This window comes from Anas acuta, chromosome 1 (assembly GCF_963932015.1).
Source record: "Anas acuta chromosome 1, bAnaAcu1.1, whole genome shotgun sequence".
NCBI classification, from domain to species: Eukaryota; Metazoa; Chordata; class Aves; order Anseriformes; family Anatidae; genus Anas; species Anas acuta.
Window position 1 is genome coordinate 15,320,069 of NC_088979.1, and position 21,133 is coordinate 15,341,201.

Genomic DNA, 21,133 nt, shown 5'->3' on the forward strand with positions numbered 1-21,133 from the left:
AGGAGCCTACTTTGCTATTAAGCAGCTGAGTTTCAGTAGGACAAGCAAGGATAGCTCTGCTATGGCCAAGCCCATGGGGGTTGAGAGTAGTGACAAGCCCAGGGGATCACCCTAATGTTTATCAGAAATGCTGTACCTCAGTCAAACTGCTGCTGCTTTGCAGTAAGTTTTAAATCTGATTATCCCAAAATCACACCTTGTTTTTTCCATTATGTTCTTCTTGGGAATGACTACTAAAAATCTCAGAGACAGCATGGATGATGTCCTGTTGTGGAAATGTCCTCCAGTAAATTTCATTTTTAATTCATCTGAATTCTGAATGATCACCCAAAAAGATCACTTTTCTTTCAAAAGCAGTATTTATTTTTCATCAAGATAAGACACATTACATACTGCATAAAGTAAAAAATACTGCTACAAAAGCTGCATTTAACTGAAATAACAAAAAAAATATATATAAATTGCACTTGGGAAAGTAGGCTTTATCCCAGAAGAATACACTAAATAAAAAGTTAGCAAGTGGCTTTGAAATTAAGAATCTATTTGAGTTTGCTTTGAAAATGTATATATTTTAGGGTGCCCAATTCCACCAATAAAAATGAATGAGATTTTTTTTTTTTTAATAGCATTGCTTTTTACATTAAAACAATATGTAAACAACATGGAATTTATTACATAAATGAAAGAAAAAAATAGGTGTGGAAAAACATCTCTGCAATTTCTGCTATAAATAAAAAAATTGCTGGTATTTGATTTTGCCAGATTCACTACAGGCTGGGGTCAGGGAGTTTGAAAGTTTTACTCGGTTGATGTTTTTTATCTCCCCCTCACTGCAACATAAAACCTATCCTTAACTCTTCTGCATTGGCCTGGAGCATGCTGTCTTTATGGCAGATGGCAGCATGAAGCAGTGAGTCCTGGTCAGTGGTTCTATTCATTGCTAAGTGTCACAGGAGAAACATTTTATGTTTTGTGACAAGTTTAGCCTCTTTTTAAGTAAGTAAATCCAACATTAAGCAAGAGGATAATCCTTGTTATACCAAACTCTTTTACAGCTGAATTTTCCTCCTGGATCCTGACATCCACTGCTGCCTGAATCTAAATCAGTTAGCAAAACTATTGGCTGTTTAGTCTTTAAAGTGAGTAATCATACCATCTGCCTTGGTGTATCTCCTTTAGATGCTCAAATCAGATTTTAAATCTCTCTACACAGTCAAAAGAGAGAGAAAATTCCCATACTGGGTGATCTCTGGGGTCTATGGCATACTTTGTAAGAACATCTCTCTCCTTGCTCCCTGGAGAAGTGACTCTGGCTCTCCGATGAGGGTGGATCTCCAAAATTAGATGGTGTAAACACCTCCCAAGACAGAGTTGGTGGGGATGGAGACCAGGTGAGCAAGCAGAGGAGCATGGGAGATGCCAGACACGGTGCACATCTTCCCGTGATGTGTGGGAATCAAAGGACCCCTCAAGGCACAAAATTATGTGAGACAGATGATTCCTACCACTGGTACTATTAGGCTAGAGTGCTTAAGCATAGTTCAAGCACAATTCAGTCAGGAATATGCATTAGAAAGAGTATCTCATAAACAATCAGTACTGTCAAGGTCTGACATGCAAATTTATTTCCAAATTAGCTGAAAATTATGGAAGGTCTGGGTCAATCTTATTATAAAGCTAGAGACAGAAAAAGAATGAAGTCTTCTTTAAACAGCCCTGAAAAGAAGTGAAGCCAGCAGTCTTTGGTTACATTGTTGTTCTTTTAAAATGAATTGCTGTGAAAAATGATGAATCACCTCCCAACACAGCATTTGGGAGCATTTTTAAATAGACATCTGGGAGCCAGAGAGGAAAAATTAATATAAATAATAATAATAAAAACCCCACACATTTTGAATCTTAAATGTTAACGTACAGGAGGAAAAGCAACACAACATTTCTAAGGGATGTTTCAGTAAAGTTTTGTTAAAATTATAAAAAAAAAAACACTTATAAAATACTTGAGCTGATAGGCTAAGTCTGAACAATACTGCACATTATGAAACATAAAATTGTGTATTGCTAAAACATACCTTAATGGCTTTCAATATTATACTATAGCATATAACAGTTTTCACTAATTATGACACACTATTGTCAAACTACTTTGCTCTTTCAGAGAGGCAGAAACACAAGAGGCAACATAAACAAGATGGACCAATGCAGTCTATGTCTGCTATTAAATATAAAACCTCAGCCATTAAATGTGCCACCCCATTCCCTCTGTTACATTCATGAAAGAACTCCAGTTCTTTCACAGACCTAAAGCTGTCTGTGTTTTACACTGAACAACTTTTGGAGCAGCGTTTTAAAGCCTTTAAAGCTATTTTGGAAAGATTTTATTTTATTTTATTTTGTTTTATTTTATTTTCATCTAGAGCACTTTCATAATATTTTAAAAGGCATAGGAAGCTATGCTGTAGCTTGTAAAGTGCTTATTTTATTACAAGGTGGTGTTTAATAATATTCTTGTGGAAGTTAATAAATGATGCACATTTTCCATGACAGACAGACATTGCTTAATGAGCTAATATGCCTCAGCAAAATGCAATCAAAAAGAAATTCACTGTCAACAGTTTAACCATGGCAATACACATAGCTGAAGTGAGACAACTAGCCTCAGATAACTAAGATTAATGGATATATGACAAAGTTATAATAATCCATATTTAAAACAAACAAACAAACAAACAAACCCCAAACCACATAACGATAATTAAATCTCAAACACAGTTTAGTTTCCCAGTAACACAACTGCAAAACAAATCATATTTTCAACAAACAAGTGCCCTATTTAATCACCTGCTTGAGGAGACACAACACGCCCCCAAATACAGTGAGGGGGGGACTTGGGGAAGCTCTATCTTGCTTTTCATATAGAGAGGGCCCTTCCTGGGCAACTTGCTCAGGGCAAGTGGCAGGAGTCCAGTTCAGGTGGGTAGAGATCAGAATCAGGCCTAGGCCATAGGGATTTACTTGGGGATGTGAAGGGAGCCCCATCTCAGTGTGCTTGCAGAAGCACATGGACGATGGCTCGTGTGGAGTCATCGTGGCAAAAGTACCCACCTCTGTACCCCCTACCACCACTAGTGTCCCAGATTACACAAAGCATTTAGTAATTTCAGCACAAGGTTTGCTCAAGTACAGACAGTGAGATTTGACTCTACTAGTGTTGTATTTCATGTAGTCATGGATTTTCCTCATTGCATCTCACTGTGCTGGGAAGGAACATTGGGAAGTTTGTTTTTTAGAGCTGAATTAACCATTTTCCAATCATACAGGCTCAAATTCTCTCTTCATTTATACCCACAAAACCCTACTGCCAGTCAGGAGAGTTCAGCAAGTAGAAATGGCAGCAGAATTTGAGTATAGGAAATACTGAATGAGAGATGTGCATAAACACAACAAATGCTCTTTCATTACCACAATATCAGTGGGCATTATTGTGTGCCTAAGGACTGTAAGTGAGCTTTTGAAATCCCAACCCTCAGAATCTAGCTATAGAAAACCATAACCCTATATTCTTGGATGTTGATATATAAATCTATGATATACCTGTTTAGCTGCCGTGGCACTAATCAACATGGCTATACTGAAACACAACAATCATTTAATCATTTTTGCTAATTGAAAAGGCAGGTTAATAGCAAAGTTCAAGTGATTAGTGAATAAAGGTCCTCAGAGCAATCCCGCTTAAAAGTAAATGTCTGGTAAGCTGCAATTAGTGGGTCTTGGGTTTTTTATTTCTCTCTTTCTTTCTCTCTTTCTCTGTTTCTGTTTCTCTCTTTTCTTTCTATCTTTTGTTGTTGTTGTTGTTGTTGTTTTGTTTTGTTTTTGTTTTATCGTGGTGGTCTTGAACTGCAGACACAATCACAACGCTCATGGTGATCCAACTGTATATCTACTAAAGCCATGTTGTTCCTGGTTCTACCTTTCCTTCGAGGATGCCCAGCCTCAGGGACAAATTTCAGCACCTGGCAGAATTAAGAGAAAAGCATCAATTAGAAAATGCTGCTAGAAATAAAAGGATGAGAGTGTTGGGGCCCTACGGATACCACCCTGACCAGCTTCATCTGCAGCTTGCACCAACACCCCTTCCCGTGGACACATACACCTGCATACGCACAAGATAATGTTCAGGTAGTCTGTCTTGGCAATATATTTGTACTTTGGTGTTTATTTGTTTCCCCCTTTTGGACTGGAATGGTTCTTGAATTCTACCTTGGAGCCTTGGAGCTCAGATTTTATTTTCTGTTAATTGGGACATATTTTTATTATAATTCCAGCTTTTTTTTTTTTTTTTTTTTTTTTTCTCCCCACTCTGTGACACCCTGCTGTATTGTTTGTCCTGGAGCTTTGACAGATTGGATTATTTTCTACATCAGTTATCTTTGTATTGTGCAGTTCCCTAACCATGTCCAGAGCTACCCCTTTGCATGCTGATTATCAAGCATGTTTCCTTTGGCTTGTCTTTACAGTCCCATACATATTTGAATTGTTCTGTCCCTTCTCTCACTTGTGTAATATTTCTGCTCTAAAGAACAAGGAACATTTTTAAAAACATTTTTAAAGTTCTGAAGTATACATCATTAGAATTGGTCCAAAAATGAAATGCCTGTTGGAGGCAAAAGGATATGAATGGAGCTTGTGCAAAATATTCACCCAGATATCACTGAGTTTCTCTAGAATCTGACCTTTCATAACATTTATAACTTTGAAATTCTCCCTGATTTGAATTGGAGATTGGACTAGATGACCCCCAGAAATGTCTTCCAACCCAAATTATTATATGAATATATGATTTCATAGAAAATGGTGCGAAGATGTGGAAAACAGCCATAATATTGAGTCCTATCTCACCTTCTGGGATAGCATATGTATGTGAAAAAGGGACTGGCAAAGGTTGAGGAGGATGGCATTTTGCTTGGGCATGCTTAGTGAGCCCACCATTGGAGGTTGAGTATCTGTCTAAAAGCTCATATCACCACTAGTTGTTGAAATGCTTATAGTAGTTTAACAGAAAAGGTAATAATTTCAAATTACTGCCCTAAAACTCAAGTATTAGTTTTGATCAAGTACAGAAGTTGAATAAAAAAACAAGAACATCTTAACTCTCCTATAGCATTTTTTCCCTAAATCTCAAAGCACACTCCACAGAAAGCTATGCATCATTATCAAACTTGGATGGAGAATATGAAACTATTTCTTCAAGGCTCTCTACAGATCAGTAGAAGACTACCAGTGGCATTTGAGTTGCCAAAGCAATTCAATCAAGCTATTCCAGAAAACAGAAACCATGCGCTGGTAAGATGCTAGAGCCAATCATCTCATCCCTATGGCTGTTGTGAGCCATATTGGCTTGGCCAAGGCACTTCGACACCATCTAGATTTGTCTTGCTTGTTCAAAAGGTGGAGAGAAATCCATCTTGTCTGTGAACTGCCAAAATCACTGATCAGCTGGGGAGTGGACCACTGAAGCCCCATTAGTGTCTAAACCACAGAAGCACCTACATCTTCAAGACTGAATAACAGACCCCCTAATTAACAGATCATGCTGTCACTCAAGGAATAACCTAATTTTTGTACCAAGTACTTTCTGTACATTGACCTCAAAACATCATACAAGAATTGAAATGATTTGGGGAAGGAGAAGGAAAAAGGGTTGGACAGCAGATTGACAAAATATTGGCAGCTTCAATAGAATTAGGAAGCCCCAGAAAGTAGTCTGAATGACTTGCCAAAGGTTAACCATGAATGTTTGGGAGAGCTGGTGGGGAAAGGAAGGGTGAGCAGCCTTCAAGATGAGACAGTTTGTTGTCCACTGGTAATGCCTGGAGGGTAGGAAGGCTGTGGGATGTAACAAAAGAGAGGAACACTGAACATCCTCCGTTTTGTGATATAATTCATGTTTAACCTATGTACTACTAAGAGGAAGGACTGTGCCTAAGCAAAGTACAGATATGGTGTTTTCACCTGTTGTGAAACCTTTAGAAATGTAGAGACATGCCATTAGAAACAAAGAAAAAAATATAATGGATTTGAATTTTGAACACTGACTGCCTCAATATAGGCCCTAAATCCTGATCCCAGACAACTCACTGTACCACATTGTCATCCAAAACAGAAAGGAAATGAATGTAATCTGGCTACTGAGATTATTACAGAGCTCAAAACAGACTGCATCTTCAAACATGCCTTTTTTTTTTCTTTCTTTCTTTCTTTTTTTTTTTTTTTTTTTAGGGAAAACAGACTTTTAAAACGAAGTACAGCTACTGAAGCCAAACCCATGATAGAATTCTTTAGTTAAGGAAGACTTTCATCAAAACCTGACAAATTCAGACGACTGGTTCTTTGCAAGATTGTAGGTAGGTAGATCTGCCTTTTTCAATTGAGAGCAAATGAAAGTATGCAATCGGATGAGAGCAAAGATGTGGGCTGTATTTAAGCTAACAGACCTCCTGACAGATTGGGGATTTTCCCTGTGTTTTATATTAAGAAACGAGCACAGTATATGGGCTTTGCTGATAAGAGTAGAAAAATGAATTGGCAGACATTTCCTCAGACAAGACAGGAAAGAAGTGTTTGAACACAGCTGAAATTGGACTGCTTTAATAGCTGATCACAGAACTGATGTTCAAAGCTTTCAGTCTAGCTTCCATCTAATAGTTTTAGTTTCAACTAAATACAGAGAATTGAAAAGAATCAGGAAATAAGGCCATTTCTGGTGACCACAGTAGTTGAAAGAAAACCCTTTATTTTGAAAATAGCTGCTGTTTATTCATTTCATGGTCAGCTCCTTAAAGGTGAACAACTACTGAATTAATGAAAATAGTTCAAAGAAATTTTGTTTAGGACCCTTTATTGCTCCCTTTTTGATGAGATCAGAAGCATTTCTGCCATAAAAATATGGATATAAGGAAGGACATGGAATGTTCAAAAGCTTTATTTTGTGTGGTAGAAAAAAATGTTTGCAGCTTTCAAATTAAAGGAGCAATGTCTGTCACTACTAATCAAAATGCAGTGCCTCAGCTGTTCAGATCATTGCCTCAAAAAGAATATGTAACTACAGCCATATCACCCTCATCAAACACTGAGTTAATTATGGTCATAAAGCTATTAAAACAGTGTGTGTATATATATAAAAGCAATACATGGGACTTAACATCTGAGCTAGACTCAGTGTTTATAGGTAATATGAGAAAGAGAATCAGTGCTTTGTTACATTTTACATGTGGATAACCACATGAACATGCCACTATGCCAGACAGCACTTTTTGTAGGTGTGACTGAACATCTGAGAAGTTTCAGGGTCAAATGACTGTGACAACTGCATAATTTTATGTGGTGGTGGTGGTGAAGGAAATAGAAAGAAAATGCTCTCTGCCAGGAGTCTTACTAACTGATTGTGCATTAAATTTGGATTCCAGATTGAGAAGGATTCTCTTAACTAAAGACTAAAGCCATCACCAAAAACAGCACCTGGAATCTGAAGCCAGATAAACTCAGTGTGGAATTAGTCAACAGCTGTTTAAGTCAGGGCAACTAAACACTTGGACAGCCCTCCAAGGAGCTAAGTGGTTTCTGATCTCAGTCCGAGGACATCAAGAAACAGCAGCCTTCCTAGGAAGTCTATCGTACAAGCTTGGGGCTTTCTTTGGGGCAGTAAGGTGCTCTCCAGTGGACTGTGGAGCATGGGAGGTCAAGGCCAATGGCCCCTTTAACCTCAGATCTATAAAAATACTTTGTAACCTTATGTCAGAATCAGCAGGGCCTGTTCGAGGGCTAAAGAGAGCAGAGAGATAATGTCGGCTGCGGAAAGGACCCATCTGGAGATGGTGTCTTCACCGTGACCCATGACCAGCACTTCTTCAGTAGAAGCAGCAACAGAGGTAATTTTGTAGAACAATTCACCTGAAACACCTGTCTCTGGAATTGTGTGGTGGGGCTAACTCCATTGACCAATAGAGGAGCCCAATGGCTGGACTCTTAGCTTTAAATGAGTAGAGCTAGATGGGGAAAACCACTCCTTCCTAACCAAGTATTATTTGCCTTTGAAGTCAAGCAACATTTAGCCATAGAAGTCCATTTTAGGTGATTTGTGTTCTAACAAAAAGCAAGGAGCAATAGGGAACCCAGCCAACACTTATAACAGCAGCAAGAAAAATGTATCTAATTGCTCATATCCATTTTTAATTTATTATCATTTACTTTATGTATTAGTATTTATTTATACTGACTTCACTAATGTTATTTGTTAAATTCTTGATCAGTAGTTTAAATAACAATGAAGATCTAAGGCCTCATTTAAAATAGTTTTTTTTTTTTTTTTTTTTTTTTTTCTGATTAGGCTAAAGAGACTACAAATAATCAACATGACTACAGTTTACCAAATATTGATTAGCTTCATATCTTCATATTCCAGTGACAGAGGATGGAGAGCAACTCTGGATGCTATTTTAGATAGTGAAATTTGTACTTTGCAGAATTTATTTTAACTTGCAGCTATGCAGCATTATCTAATCTCCTTTTGCTCATCTAAAAATACCATCATTCTAGCATGCAAACCAAATTACATTTGTCTGAGGCTCATGAAAGAGGACACATCAAAAGTCCAAAACATCAACAGAGATCCAAGTTCTGATACAGATGAAAAATCTTACTCAGCAATTTCTAAAAGTTATCTAATCCAAGGTCACACATAGTTTAGCTATACCCTTAGCATAAGAAAGCCAGCATCATGGGAATGTGGTTCATAATTTAGCATAAGAACCTTTATTCTAGTAGGAATGTAGCCTAAAATAACAACAGACCTAAAGCTGTATTCTTTCTTACTCAGGATAATTATAGGATATCAGGAACAAGAAAAAATAAAAAAGGGTTCTTTTGTTGATCGGTGGTAGCACTACAACTAAGGGATTATTAAATGTGGTCGGGATTATTGCTTCTATTTATTTTTTTTTTAATTATTATTTTTTGATCTGTATGAATCAGAAACAACTGTTTGTAGCACAGCAAACACGGGGAAAAAATACTTGGCTTAAAACTCAAGCATCTGAAAGAGTCACCAAAGCTACAATGTTTTTTATGTACTTGACATCAACAAGACCCTCACTTTTGATCATCTTGTCAAACATTATGGCTCCAGCTATTGCTTTTCACTGACAGATACAGGTGTTCCCTGCTCCCAAATTGCCTCAGTCTGCCCAGACCTGTATTGCAGCTGTCTAATTAGCTTAACTTCCAGATGTCATCCCAAGAACCTTCATTTTAATCTAGTCAAAAATCAACATTTATTCTCTCCCTGCACTACTTTGCTCTCACTGCTCCTCCTGCAATCTAGCAGTCATTTCTGACTCATTCTGTTTCCTTGCATTTGCATTCCAAATAAATCCCATTGCAGCTTCTTGTACAATATTTCTATGTATTAACTCTTGTTAGGTTAATTCTGTGCCTTTATTACCATAACAATCTTTTTGTCTCATTCGTACATGTACTATCACCTCCAGGACATACAACAATCACACCAATCAACAATCCTTGCACATTGGTTTGATGATGCTAGCTCTTTTTAATCCCTCAATCAATTTCCTTTGTTGCATTATCTTTGTCAAGTTATCTTATGTTTCCCTGTGTTAAGACAGCATGAGAATTATTGTCTGGTCTCTCAAGCGCCTCCTTAAGGTTTGCTTCTCACTTCCCTGTGGAAAAAGAGAAGAAAGAAAGTAGAAAAAAAAAGCCCAGACAACACCAAATTGCATTAGTTAAATGCAAATACATTGCAAGAATTCTTCTGTCTTACTGAAGTCTCGTATCATCTCTTTACTTTCTCCTGTGTTCATTCCTCCCCAGTAACATTCTGTACTGTCTCGTTTCCCCCTTTACTGTGCTGGGTCTGGCTAAAGCTGTTTCTGTGCCCCAGCAAGTTGTGTAAAGGCTCAGTGCTGTGCAGGTACTTCAAGGTGCCTGGTGCGTCTTCCAGGGCAGTGAGTGGTTAGGAGTTTGCAATACTAACACTAATATAAACCTTGTGGTTGAGAATTATTTGCATGTATGTCCTGTGAAAGCAAACTCCAGTCAGCATGAAACTCAAATATATTATAATGCTGCAAAAACAAACAAACAAAACAGAAGAACAAAGCAACATATACAGTGAAAAGTGCATCAATCTTTCCCATTGAGAAAGTAAGTAGGTAAGAGAGATGCAATCAGCTTCACCACTTTATTTTTCCTTACGTGTCTTTTAGCTGTGTTCCAGAGTACAGTGTTAGTGGAGGTTTATACACAGTGACAAATTCTGGTTGCTACCTTAAAAGTGTTTATTCCTCACGGAAACTCATTTAACATCTCATCAGTTACAGCAATAAGATGGGGATACTGATTTCATGTTTCTGTGAGGTACAAGCACTCCTGGAGATCTAGCTGCACCAAGTCCTGGCCTCTCTGGGCTGGGTCGTCTCCAGCTTCAGAGTCCCTCTCTCCTTAAAGGGCAGCTGCAGGCACTTCTGAAGAAATGCACTGCAATAGAAAACATCCTTTCATTTCAGTTTCCCTTTAGCAAGTCAGATGTGAGTATTTGATTAAGGAGTACTGCATTCATTTCCATGATTTGCTTTGTCTTTGCATGGAGCCCTGCACCGTAACTCAGGATCTCTTCTGGTAGGCTGTCAAGGGCATTTTGAGAAGTTGCCAGCCCTTGTCCTTTTTGGTTTGCAGGGTTTGTGACACTAACTATGTGGTAAATCATGAGTATTTGTCCATGAGCTCTCGTTTCAAGCAAGCCCAGAAGCTGTGGAAAACCAAAGAGCATCACAAGACTCTGTTAAAAAAAAGAAAAAAAAAAAAAAAAAAAACACCCATAAAACTAGCTGTTTACTCAAGTTACGAACCCTTTTATTTCTGGAAATTGCTGAGTAGTTTGGTAAAGTTATGGCAGACTTCCAAGTTATAAAAAAAAAAAAAAAAAAAAAAAAAGAAAAAAAAAAGCCCCAAGGTCTTATTATTAGCATTTCCCAGGGCAGTAAATAAAAATATACCCCTTACTGAGGCAGTCTCATTTTCTCTTTTTCCCCGCTGTTGCATTATTTCTTACAATTGGGCGTGATAGGAAAGAGCTATAGTCTGTTCAAGGAACTGTAGCAGCAGTAGCAGCTTGGGGAAATGTGATTGCTATTAGTCCTGAGATACTAGGAGGGAGTGCTCAGAGACCTTGGTGATGAGTACAGTGTAAGGCTTTGAGTAGGAACTAAGAAACATCATGAGCATAAGATGATAACCTTGAAATCTCTCTGGACTCTAAGCCTCTCAACACGCTTGCCGGGCGTTTGTGTCCCCAGAGCTGCCTGCATGCTGCAGCTCTGCTACTGTGAGACACTGGCTGCAAAGATGAAAAGCAGCCCATTGCTTCTGGAAAATTTGCCTGTTTGTCTTCCTCATGCAGAATGCAGGGTAGCTCAGAAATGACAGACAACTGTTATGTGTTTTCTAGTCATTTTTTTACTGTTCAGAACAAACATATCTATGTGTAGGGTGAGCTGCTTTGGTGGGTCCAGAAATTTGGTAGATGAAACTCTAGGACAGTGTTTAGGCGAATTTCATCTGGCAAGAAAAAAAAAAAAATGGTATCTGCGCAACTCAGTTTCAGCTGCTATAAACGATTCCTTTGCTCCACTATCTTGTACTTTTGGTGTCTTTTGCAATTGCATCAAAGTAATTGAGACTTGCATTTGAATCTGGTTGACCTTCTCCTGGAGCGGAAGGCAGATATTTCTAACAAAATTAACACCTCCGGGGAACTTCTTAAAGTGTGAAACTCTGTCCTTTGTCATGCAACTAAAGGCTTTTTGATTAAAGCTAGTGGGTTTCAAATTGGCTTCGAAAAGGGTAAAGCAGATACATGGTTCTAAAATCGGCATGTCGAGAAGCCCCTCCTCTGCACTTTTACTGCCAGACATTTAAATAAAATTAAAGAGTTGAAAATGAATAAAGAATAAAACTGATTACCTGCCCCTACCAATAATAATAATAATAATAATAAAGTGGAAAATATTGTGGACTAAAAGTAATGGATATACCTTAGTATGTCATATATGAATTTATCTGCATGACTTTCACTCATTTTAATGGCAGCCACTTGGCTAAATTTCTGTTCAGTGAGCTGTTAATTCATCCCTCAGGGATTAAGTTGAAATTTAAACTTACAAAAGCCATTCAATGCTAAAGCTGAAACACTGCTTTGAATTCACAGTTTTCAGAGAACAAAGGACCAGTGAAATAAATAAGCAGTGGTGTATTAATGTTAATATTGAATTTCTTGACTTTAGTGACTAATTTGGTATGCTGTGACATCTTGGTTCTGACCAGTACCCACTTGGTGTGATATTCCAGTGTTCCAGTACCAGATGCTCCCAAACAGCTGATAAAAAATAACTACTTGACAACATGTTTGCAACCAACATTTTTTCTAGCTGCTGTCAATAGTTGGCTTAAGCTCTGACACAGATGTGACACAAGATTCTTTAGCTTATATTTTGCTTCTAATTCTCTCAGAATCCTTCTGAATTTGAATTATGCCCAACTCTTATATTTAAGTTTTGAAATTTCATATAGATTTACTGTGCAAAAAAAAAAAAAAAAAAAAATCCTTTTTATCATTTCAAATTAGTTCTATTTCAATATCTTTGACTGCACTTGGTCTTTTTTAAAGGAGATTATTTGGGAAGACCTGAATTTCCTGTAGGTAGTATTCTTTTTTTTTTTTCTTTTTTTTTTTCTTTTTTTTTGTATCTTTTACTGTGTCCTTTATTATTGATATTTTTTTTTCTAAATGCAATTGTTCCAAACTTTTGAACCACTTTTCTTAAAATGCCTTTGATAAGTGTCTTCTGCTGTATCTCCACTGCTGTATATTTTCTGCTTCTATGTATCTCTTATGCTTCTGCCTGTATCCTTCTAAGCACCAACAGTCAAAATCCATACAAGTACCCCACCTATTTATCTGTGGCCGTAGTAAGATATAATTTTGTGTGCTAATATAGTTAATAAGAAATTTGTGTGCTAATATAATAGCACACAAATACTTGGTGTGCTATTCTCTATTCACCTCTGCTTCTGCAGAATACTGTCACTTGCTTTTTTTCCCACTACCTCTGTGCTAAACAAATGTTTTCCTGAAGCTCTTCACAGTGACTCACTACTCGACCTTTGGTCCAGTTTCCATCCCTCATTTCTCCCTCCTCCCCTCTCACGCACAGTGCTATATGAATAAATAGTTGAGATCGCTTGTCCCAATGCTTGCTGCTTTTCTAAACTGTATTTATATGTAGTTTCACAGGTCTTCTGAAAAACCCATGCAGCCTTCTATGCTGTTAGAGTACTTTATCTCTTGTGTTATCTGTCATTTTTGCCACTCACTGTTCACCTCCTTCTGGACTGATCATACATGAAATAACACTTAATCCCCACACCGGGGACACCCACTGATAGTCACTCCTATGTAGCAAATTGTTCATCTCTTCCACTGCTTTGCTATTTATCAAATCCATGACTGATCTTGTCTGGTAGACCATCAGCTCTCTGAAGGAGGTGCCAGGCCTTTTAGCATTCTTGTACAATGGTATGGTGCTGTATAAATATTTATTCATATGTAAGGCATTCTAGCTTCATTTTATCAGCTCACAGTCATCTAGGTGTTTTATACCTATTAATTTTTTTCCAATTAACTTTTCTACCACTGAGATAAGACTTTCCGCTCTGTAATTACCAGGGTCATCCCCTGCATCTTGCTTAAAATTAAATAAAATATTAACTATTCTCTAGTCCTAGATGATGTGGAGTATGCCATATGCTGCAGCTAATTGTGAGAAAACTCTCTTACCTTGGAAAAGGGTAACCTCACCATTCACAGTGAGGAAAACAGTCTGACCTTCAGCAGACTTCTGCTATTTCAGCCTTAGGCTCTCCCAAGTTAAAGCCATTATGAGCACACATTACCTCCAGATTAAAAGTCCACGAAGTTCACTTTCACTGAAGACTTAAGCCAAGTGGCAAATCAAAGCTCTTAAAAGAGATATGTGTCAGAAACTTAAGTCAACATGGCACACAGCTACATACCTTCAGACACTGAAAGGATCATACCAAGTTTCCTTTCAAGTTTTCCTATGTTCACTTGGTGAATATTGTTCCTGTCTGGTTTTGAAAATGCTGATTCAGAGGAGAGAATAAAAAAATTATCTCTAATTCTCTTTCCTTGTTCGCTCCAACAAGGGAAACTTGTTGTTCTGAATGGATTACAAATAAATATAATGGACTTCGTTCTCATGCAGAGTTTTGCATGAAAAAAAATGCTGAGTGGGAAAAAAACTAAGGCTGAAATATTCAGCTGCTTCCTATGGGTAATAAATCTGGAAGGGAAGAGAGTTTACAAGCTACTTAATTGTCATTTCCTAGCATGATCATAAGTTTAAAAGATACAGTGTAAACCAAGAGGAAGCACAGTTAAATGCCTCAAGGAACATATCTCTGTGTTACTAAAAAATAATATTGAAAAAAAAAATGAAAAAAAATATATAGTTGTTTGTAACCACTGCTCATTTGTGTACAGCTGCTTACTGCAGCATAAGGTGTGAAAGTTGCTCCACGAGGCACCAAGCTGGTATCTAGCATGGACAGCAATAGCAATGCCACTGACTAAGGGATGCTCCACCCTCAGGCTACCTGAGCCTGTCTGGAAGCCCAGGCAGAACCTTCACTTTAGGAATAACACTGATCACAGTGAGCATTCTCTTAAATATTCACTACGATTAGCAATTTTTGCTCATCTTCACACTGCAGATGCAACATGATAAATAACATGGCTGCACACATAGGTCTGAGAAAAGCTTTCAGAATTCACATAAGCAATAAATAAACAAAAGAGGTACCAAAGAAAAGAAAAAGAGTAAAAATACCTCATGATATTTTTTCACTGTTTTCCCTGACACACATGTGCAGGATTTCCAATTCGAAGTCCCACAACCACAATTTCCTCCACAGCGCTGGACGAGGAGGCAGCGAGGGAAGAATACTACATTTGTCAGCTTCAGTTCCTCCCTTAAATTGACAGAATAGTTTCTTGGAGTGCAGCTGTAACGTTTCACATCATCATTCAGCCTGTCCAGGTCAACTGCAATGCAAAAGAGAGTTCATTAGTAGGGACTGAATGAGACATTCCCCCCATCCAGTTCATACTATTCCCTGGGCAGCCAACAACACCAAATGATGTGGCACTGGTTGGAAAACACATGAAGTACAGCAGTGATTTCTGACTAGATAAACATAAACACACCAATTTTAAGTCATTACAGGTGGTCATCTCGTCTCTCATACTTCCTACACCAACTCCCGCGGCAGAGCTCACACAGACTCTAAAGGTGATGGCAAAGCTTGTAATAAAATATTGGCTTGAAAGCTCAAGACTGGTTATTTTATTTGCTCTGTTTCCTATCTGCTGAAACCTTGTGTGAGAGATTCCACCTCCACCACTCTCTTCCTTCCCTGATTATACTTATTGAGATGATGTAATTTTTTATTTTGGGCACAATTTTTTGCCCAACTGTAGGCATATAAAGGGCAAACACTTTAAACAAGGCTCTTCCTTTGGCCAGTAGAGAAATGCCTTTGTAGAGGGATTCATCCCTTCCTCAAAAGGGCCGTTAAGACAGGTGACACCCCTTGCTTTCCTGAATTGCCTGTCTGTATTGTTTGTGGATAGAGTCTACATACCTCACTTTTAGATGCCTAAATCAATCTGAACAATATTAATTTCAGCCTTTAAGTGCTGTTATAATAGACATACAAAGAGATACAATTAAAACTAATGAGCTTCATTGAATGCCAATAGTTGGTTGATGTTTAAAATGCCTGGTGTCTCTGTGAGATGTATCATGGAAACAAGTATTAAAGCCAACCATAAAAATGACTTATAGACGATCAACTGTAAGTTTAAGTGCTGTTTCTAGCTTTATCTTGCAAAGCTAAAATAAAACTCAAAAAAATTCTATAAATCCATTTCAGGATTTTAGGAAAAAATAGAAAAATGAAAATCAGAAACAGTTTCTCACTGACAGATCACTCTTTTTTTTTTTTTATCAGTGATAAATCACTACTTAAATTACAATCAGAAGATAAATTAATGTGAACAAATAAAAATAACAAAATGACTGGAGGTACAGAAAACAAAAAATAATCCCCTCCCACTCCAGATAGTAGTTGCTAACAGGTATATAAACAGCAAAACAGGAATGGTTTAAATGAGGACTGAGACAACAGTATAGTGTTTGTGAACATATCGGATTTTCACAGGCATCTTTAATAGCTCACCACCATCTCTGGAACTGAGCTCACCTATGCTTGTGCTGTGCTATAAACATGTGAAAATCTCCAGAAAAGTAAGGAGCACTATTGCATTTCATTTTTGTCCGTGACTCAGCGCTTGTCACAAAGTAAATTATGGAAAAAGCTGTGATTTGTAAATATCATCCACCTTTACATTCTGGCCTTGAGATACACATTGGTTCATGGCAGATATGCAAGAGGCAAGGGTACATAAATGTCATGAGTACTGTTACACAAAATCATAGCAACTTCAGTTTTCTGGCAAGGTGTTATCTCAGTCAAAGGGAATTTAACAGATAAATTGTGATTTTATAGCAGTTGTGATACATCTCACCATGAAATCTCAGTGGTTCTGTCCAGAGAGCTAGCATCTCTCCAGAAGAGGTATAGATCATCCTCCTGATATAAGCACAAAATCAATGGGGCTGTTGGTATACTCATGCACTGGGAGAAAAATACATCCCAAATGTCCACAGTCAGGACTTAGAAGACCAGGGAATATTGATTTTTTTGTTTTAACAGATGATATTTTGTTCTCCACTGTCATTCTTCAAAGCTACCCCTTCTCACTGCAGCCTCTCAGGCTAATTCTTCTCACAGGGAAGTGTTTCGCACTCCTCTGAACATTCTCACCAGGACCTCTGCCATCAAGGCAGATAAAGCAAAGCACTACCTGGCCAATATTAATTTCAAATGATTGGCATGAAGGGAAAAATAATCAAAGAAAAAAGAAAGCAGAAAATATTCTGCCTTGATGAGTGATTAGATTTCTTGAGGGGAATGCCCAGGCCATCCACACTCTGTCCTGCAGCAATCCAAGGGAATGGATATCGATACCAGTAGGTTCCTACCAGGACAGGCTGGCAGTGGACAGGGATGGCATTATGTTGATGGTGCATCTCTAGACTGAGTTAGAAGAAAATGCTCAAAGGTTTAATTCAGCCCTTGATTACAATGCCTCCCACTGAGGTAACACAGCAAACAAGGCTTCTGGCAACAGCCTGGTCATTAAAGAGGGCCCAGACCCAGGCGACGTGAACCAGTGTCTCTGTCCAGGCGAAGATGTCCAGGGGACAGAACAAAATGTGCTCTATCACAGACTAAATTTCCCCTGAGGCTCAACAGTTCTCATTCCTTCATTGAGCTGATACCTATTATCACTGCTGTGTTATCAGCACAGGAATGAGTCTCTGCAAAGGGACTGGCAGAGAGAGACAGCACCAACATTTCAAGGACCAGGGTGGGGTCCTTCCTGCAGAGACAGTGTCACACATATTAGTTCCAGTGCTTAAGCTGCTCGATTTAAATGGCAAGGGTGACCTGGCAGAGGGCTTTCTCTGGAGGAAAGGCTTTACTCACTGGCCCTCAAAAGCTTAGTTTTGATGACTTTCAGAAGTCTTTGCAGGATCTCTTAGACTGTAGCTGAGTCAGTACCGTGGAGAGCTGTTGACTTGCTCAAAGCATAGGAGGGAATAACCAGATAATTAGGATAACTTGCTTTATGCAATATGAAAAGCTCAGCTGTTTTTGACGAGGGCTCAAGGCTTTCAACAGATGCATTTTTCAGGAATTCTGAAATCAATCAGTGGAAAAAAACAAACACATTTTTAGTGTATTTTTCCGTGGTGAACTAATTTTGAAAAAGAAAGTATGGGAAATTTTCCAATACAACTGCATGAATTCTCCTTAGTTTCATATTCATAGAATTCTGATAATGACTTATCAATAGTTCTCAGGACCCCCAAATCCAGAGCTTTCATTTAAGATGTGAATTCTGCACTTTGCCATATCACACCTCAGGTATCAGGTAACAGGTTTAAGAGCTACACAAATCATCCTCTCAAAAAAAAAAAAAAATGTCTGGAGGTAAACACATTCTTTCTGACTCTGCTCTACTGAAATCCAATGCTCGGTGGGACAAGGTGAGTGTGCAACATCTCTAAAGTACGTGTACAGTACTCTAGTAGTATCCTGCTGACACTCAAGAACAGTTCCTATTGCCTAATTAGCTTTAGAGCATGGTTTGCAACCCCTATAACAAAAGAACACATTTTTCTCTGAATAACTCTGCTGAAAGCTTCAATATCCATTTTTTTTCCCTATCTTGGGATTGTTTTACTGTCTGGAGCCAGTCTATTTCCTCATCCATATAACAATGAGATTTTACAGTACAGTCAGTTTCATGCATCTCTTCACTGCTGTGACTAAAACGTAAGCGAGCCTTGGTGTGATTGGTGTGAAATCCTGCTGTTTTACTTATCAAGGACTGAAACCACTGGAGTCCTTAATTTAAAACTAGAACTAAAAGGTTCTGTAGACTGGATGCAAATAACTTCGAAGTATTATTATAGAATGTCTGCATCAGAGATTCAATTTAAAGGCAAGGCAGACATAAAAAGATGTACTGGAGCAGCAAGCTGGATACTTGGGGTACAATGTTTGCTCCTTCTTCCCTCTTAAATCCTACACTTAAATCCATCCTCATTTTTCAATAGCACTAAGGCATGTGCTTACCTTTAAACACTGATCTTAATCAGAGGTGAGCACTGAAATGAGGGACTGCAGCTGATACTATGTCTTGTTTAGAAGCACAGCTTTCAAGACTGGACAGGAGAGAAACCCCATGCTGATGGTCACTGATTTTGCTTAAAAAGACAGTCTGCTAGGATTTATTTTAATACTGTATGTGTTCCAAATTCATACATGTACATGGCTGTAACATTTTCATATCTGAACCTTTTACATGTGTTTTTTTTTTTTTTTTTTTTTTTTTTTTTTTTTTTTTTTCTTCATGCATCAGCTACAGATTGGAGCTGAGGTATAAGAGATGGTATCTACCTCACTCACAGTCCTATACACTATGTCAAGGCCATCTACAAGGCAAGGAGGATTTGAGCAATTGCAGACTAGTCAGGATAACTGTTGTAAAATAAACAAGTAAATCCTTTTGGAGACAATGTTCAGGCACATGAAAGACAAGAGGTTGACTGGAAATTGCCATCACAGATTTACCATGTGCAAATTGTGAGCGACCAATCTGAGAACCTGTAGTGATGAGATGACTTGCTGGAGGAGGGGGAAGCAGTGGATGCTGCCTACCCTGGCCTTATCATTATTTTTGACACAGGAGTCCAAAGCATCCTTGCAGCCGAACTGCTGAGATACAGTGGAATAGGTGGACTACAAATTGGGTAGATAATTGGAAAGATAAGGGAGCTTACACAAAGTGGCCAGCAATTCCAGGTACAAATGGTGGCTGGTTGCTAGCGGCGTTCCCAGGGGTTAATGACAAAACCAATACTGCTAAAGATTTTCACTAATGACCTGAGGAACAGAATGGTGTATTCACACCATTCTCAGCAAGTTTGTCAGTGAAATCAAATTGTGGAAAATTGTCTGTATGCAGCAAGGCTGCCTTTCAGAAAGTCCTTGGCAGGCTAGAGAAATGCACTAGCAAGAACCACATCAGGTTCAGTGATGACAAATGGAAATTCCTGGACCTGACTTGGAACAATCCCAAACATCAGTCCAGACTAGGGTCACACTGGATAAATAGCAGCACTGCAGAAGACGACTTGGCATCCTGGTAGGCAGCAGGCTGAACATGAATCAGCTGTTTACTCTTGCAGTGATAGAGGCTGCATGCTGAGCTGCATTAGGAGAAACATAGGCATAAGGTGAATGTCCCCCTTCATTCAGCTCTTGTGAGGCTCTATCTAGAGTACTGTGTCCAGTTTTGAGCCTCATTCAGCAAAAGGGAAGGATCAACAAACTAGGAGTATAGTGAAGGATGACCGGGATGGTTAAGGAGCTGGTCCACAGCAGCCACAGTGAGGCTGAGGAAACTGGATTTGTTTAGTCTGGAGAGTAGACTATGGGAGGTTCTAACAATTGTCTCCAGCTGTCTAAAAGGAGCTACAGAGAGGATGGAGGCAGACTCTTCTTGGACACGCACAGCAAAAATCACAGGTCGTAGCAAGGGACCTCTAAAGAAATACTAATCACCATAAGGGTGATTGAACACTGGGACAAATTATCCAAAATGTTGTGTGCTAGTTGTAAATATTCATAACTTAACTAGAGAAGGCCCTAAGTAACCTGTTCTAAATTTGAAGTTGGTCCTGCTCTGGGTAGAGTTTTGGATGAGCTTATCCAAAATTGTTCTATTAAATGCCAAGATGTCTACATGTTTGCTGTTTTTCCTGAAAAGGTATCGACATCATCAACTATATGAACAGATATGGTTTAAAAAGTCTGATTATGGTTTGCTCTGAAGGCAATATGGATGTGTGGAACTGGATTTTGGGATGACATTCATTACCAGACTATGTTGACAATAGACCAACATTAAACATCATCAGTATGCAGAGAGAGTATAAGGCTTAGAACTTCAAAGACGTTAAATGCCTAACTCTCATTGAGGGGATTTACCCACATTATATAGGAAACTGGTGCAGAGACTGCACGGCTCCCTGACTATTCTCCCCTTCAAAAATCTACATCACCTTGGGCTTCTTGCCAAAGGCAAGCAAGCCACTGCCAATCCTGCTGAAATTTCTAACACTTGTACTCTTTTTGGCAGCTAAAGAGATGTACACATGCAAGAGACGTGCACTCATTACTTGCCCCTGCTCATGTTTTTTGCACCAGCAAGTGATGGAACTGCAGCGTGGTACGAGCATTATGTGTCATACATGGGTCCAAAGCTCAGTTCTAGTTCGAC

General features: G+C 38.6%; 1 protein-coding gene across 6 annotated transcripts in view; it reads right to left on the bottom strand.

The window, feature by feature from the left end:
- Window positions 1-340: 340 nt before the first annotated feature.
- The window catches only part of PDGFD (platelet derived growth factor D), a 145,319-nt gene continuing 124,526 nt past the window's right edge, over window positions 341-21,133 (bottom strand). For all 6 annotated transcript variants that reach the window (XM_068670257.1, XM_068670261.1, XM_068670260.1 and 3 more), the window contains 2 exons: window positions 14,985-15,199; window positions 341-4,013 (listed from right to left, as the gene is read on the bottom strand). In XM_068670257.1, the coding sequence (XP_068526358.1) occupies window positions 3,879-4,013; window positions 14,985-15,199 (350 nt within the window). In that variant the 3' untranslated portion in view covers window positions 341-3,878. The remainder of the gene's footprint in view (window positions 4,014-14,984; window positions 15,200-21,133) is intronic.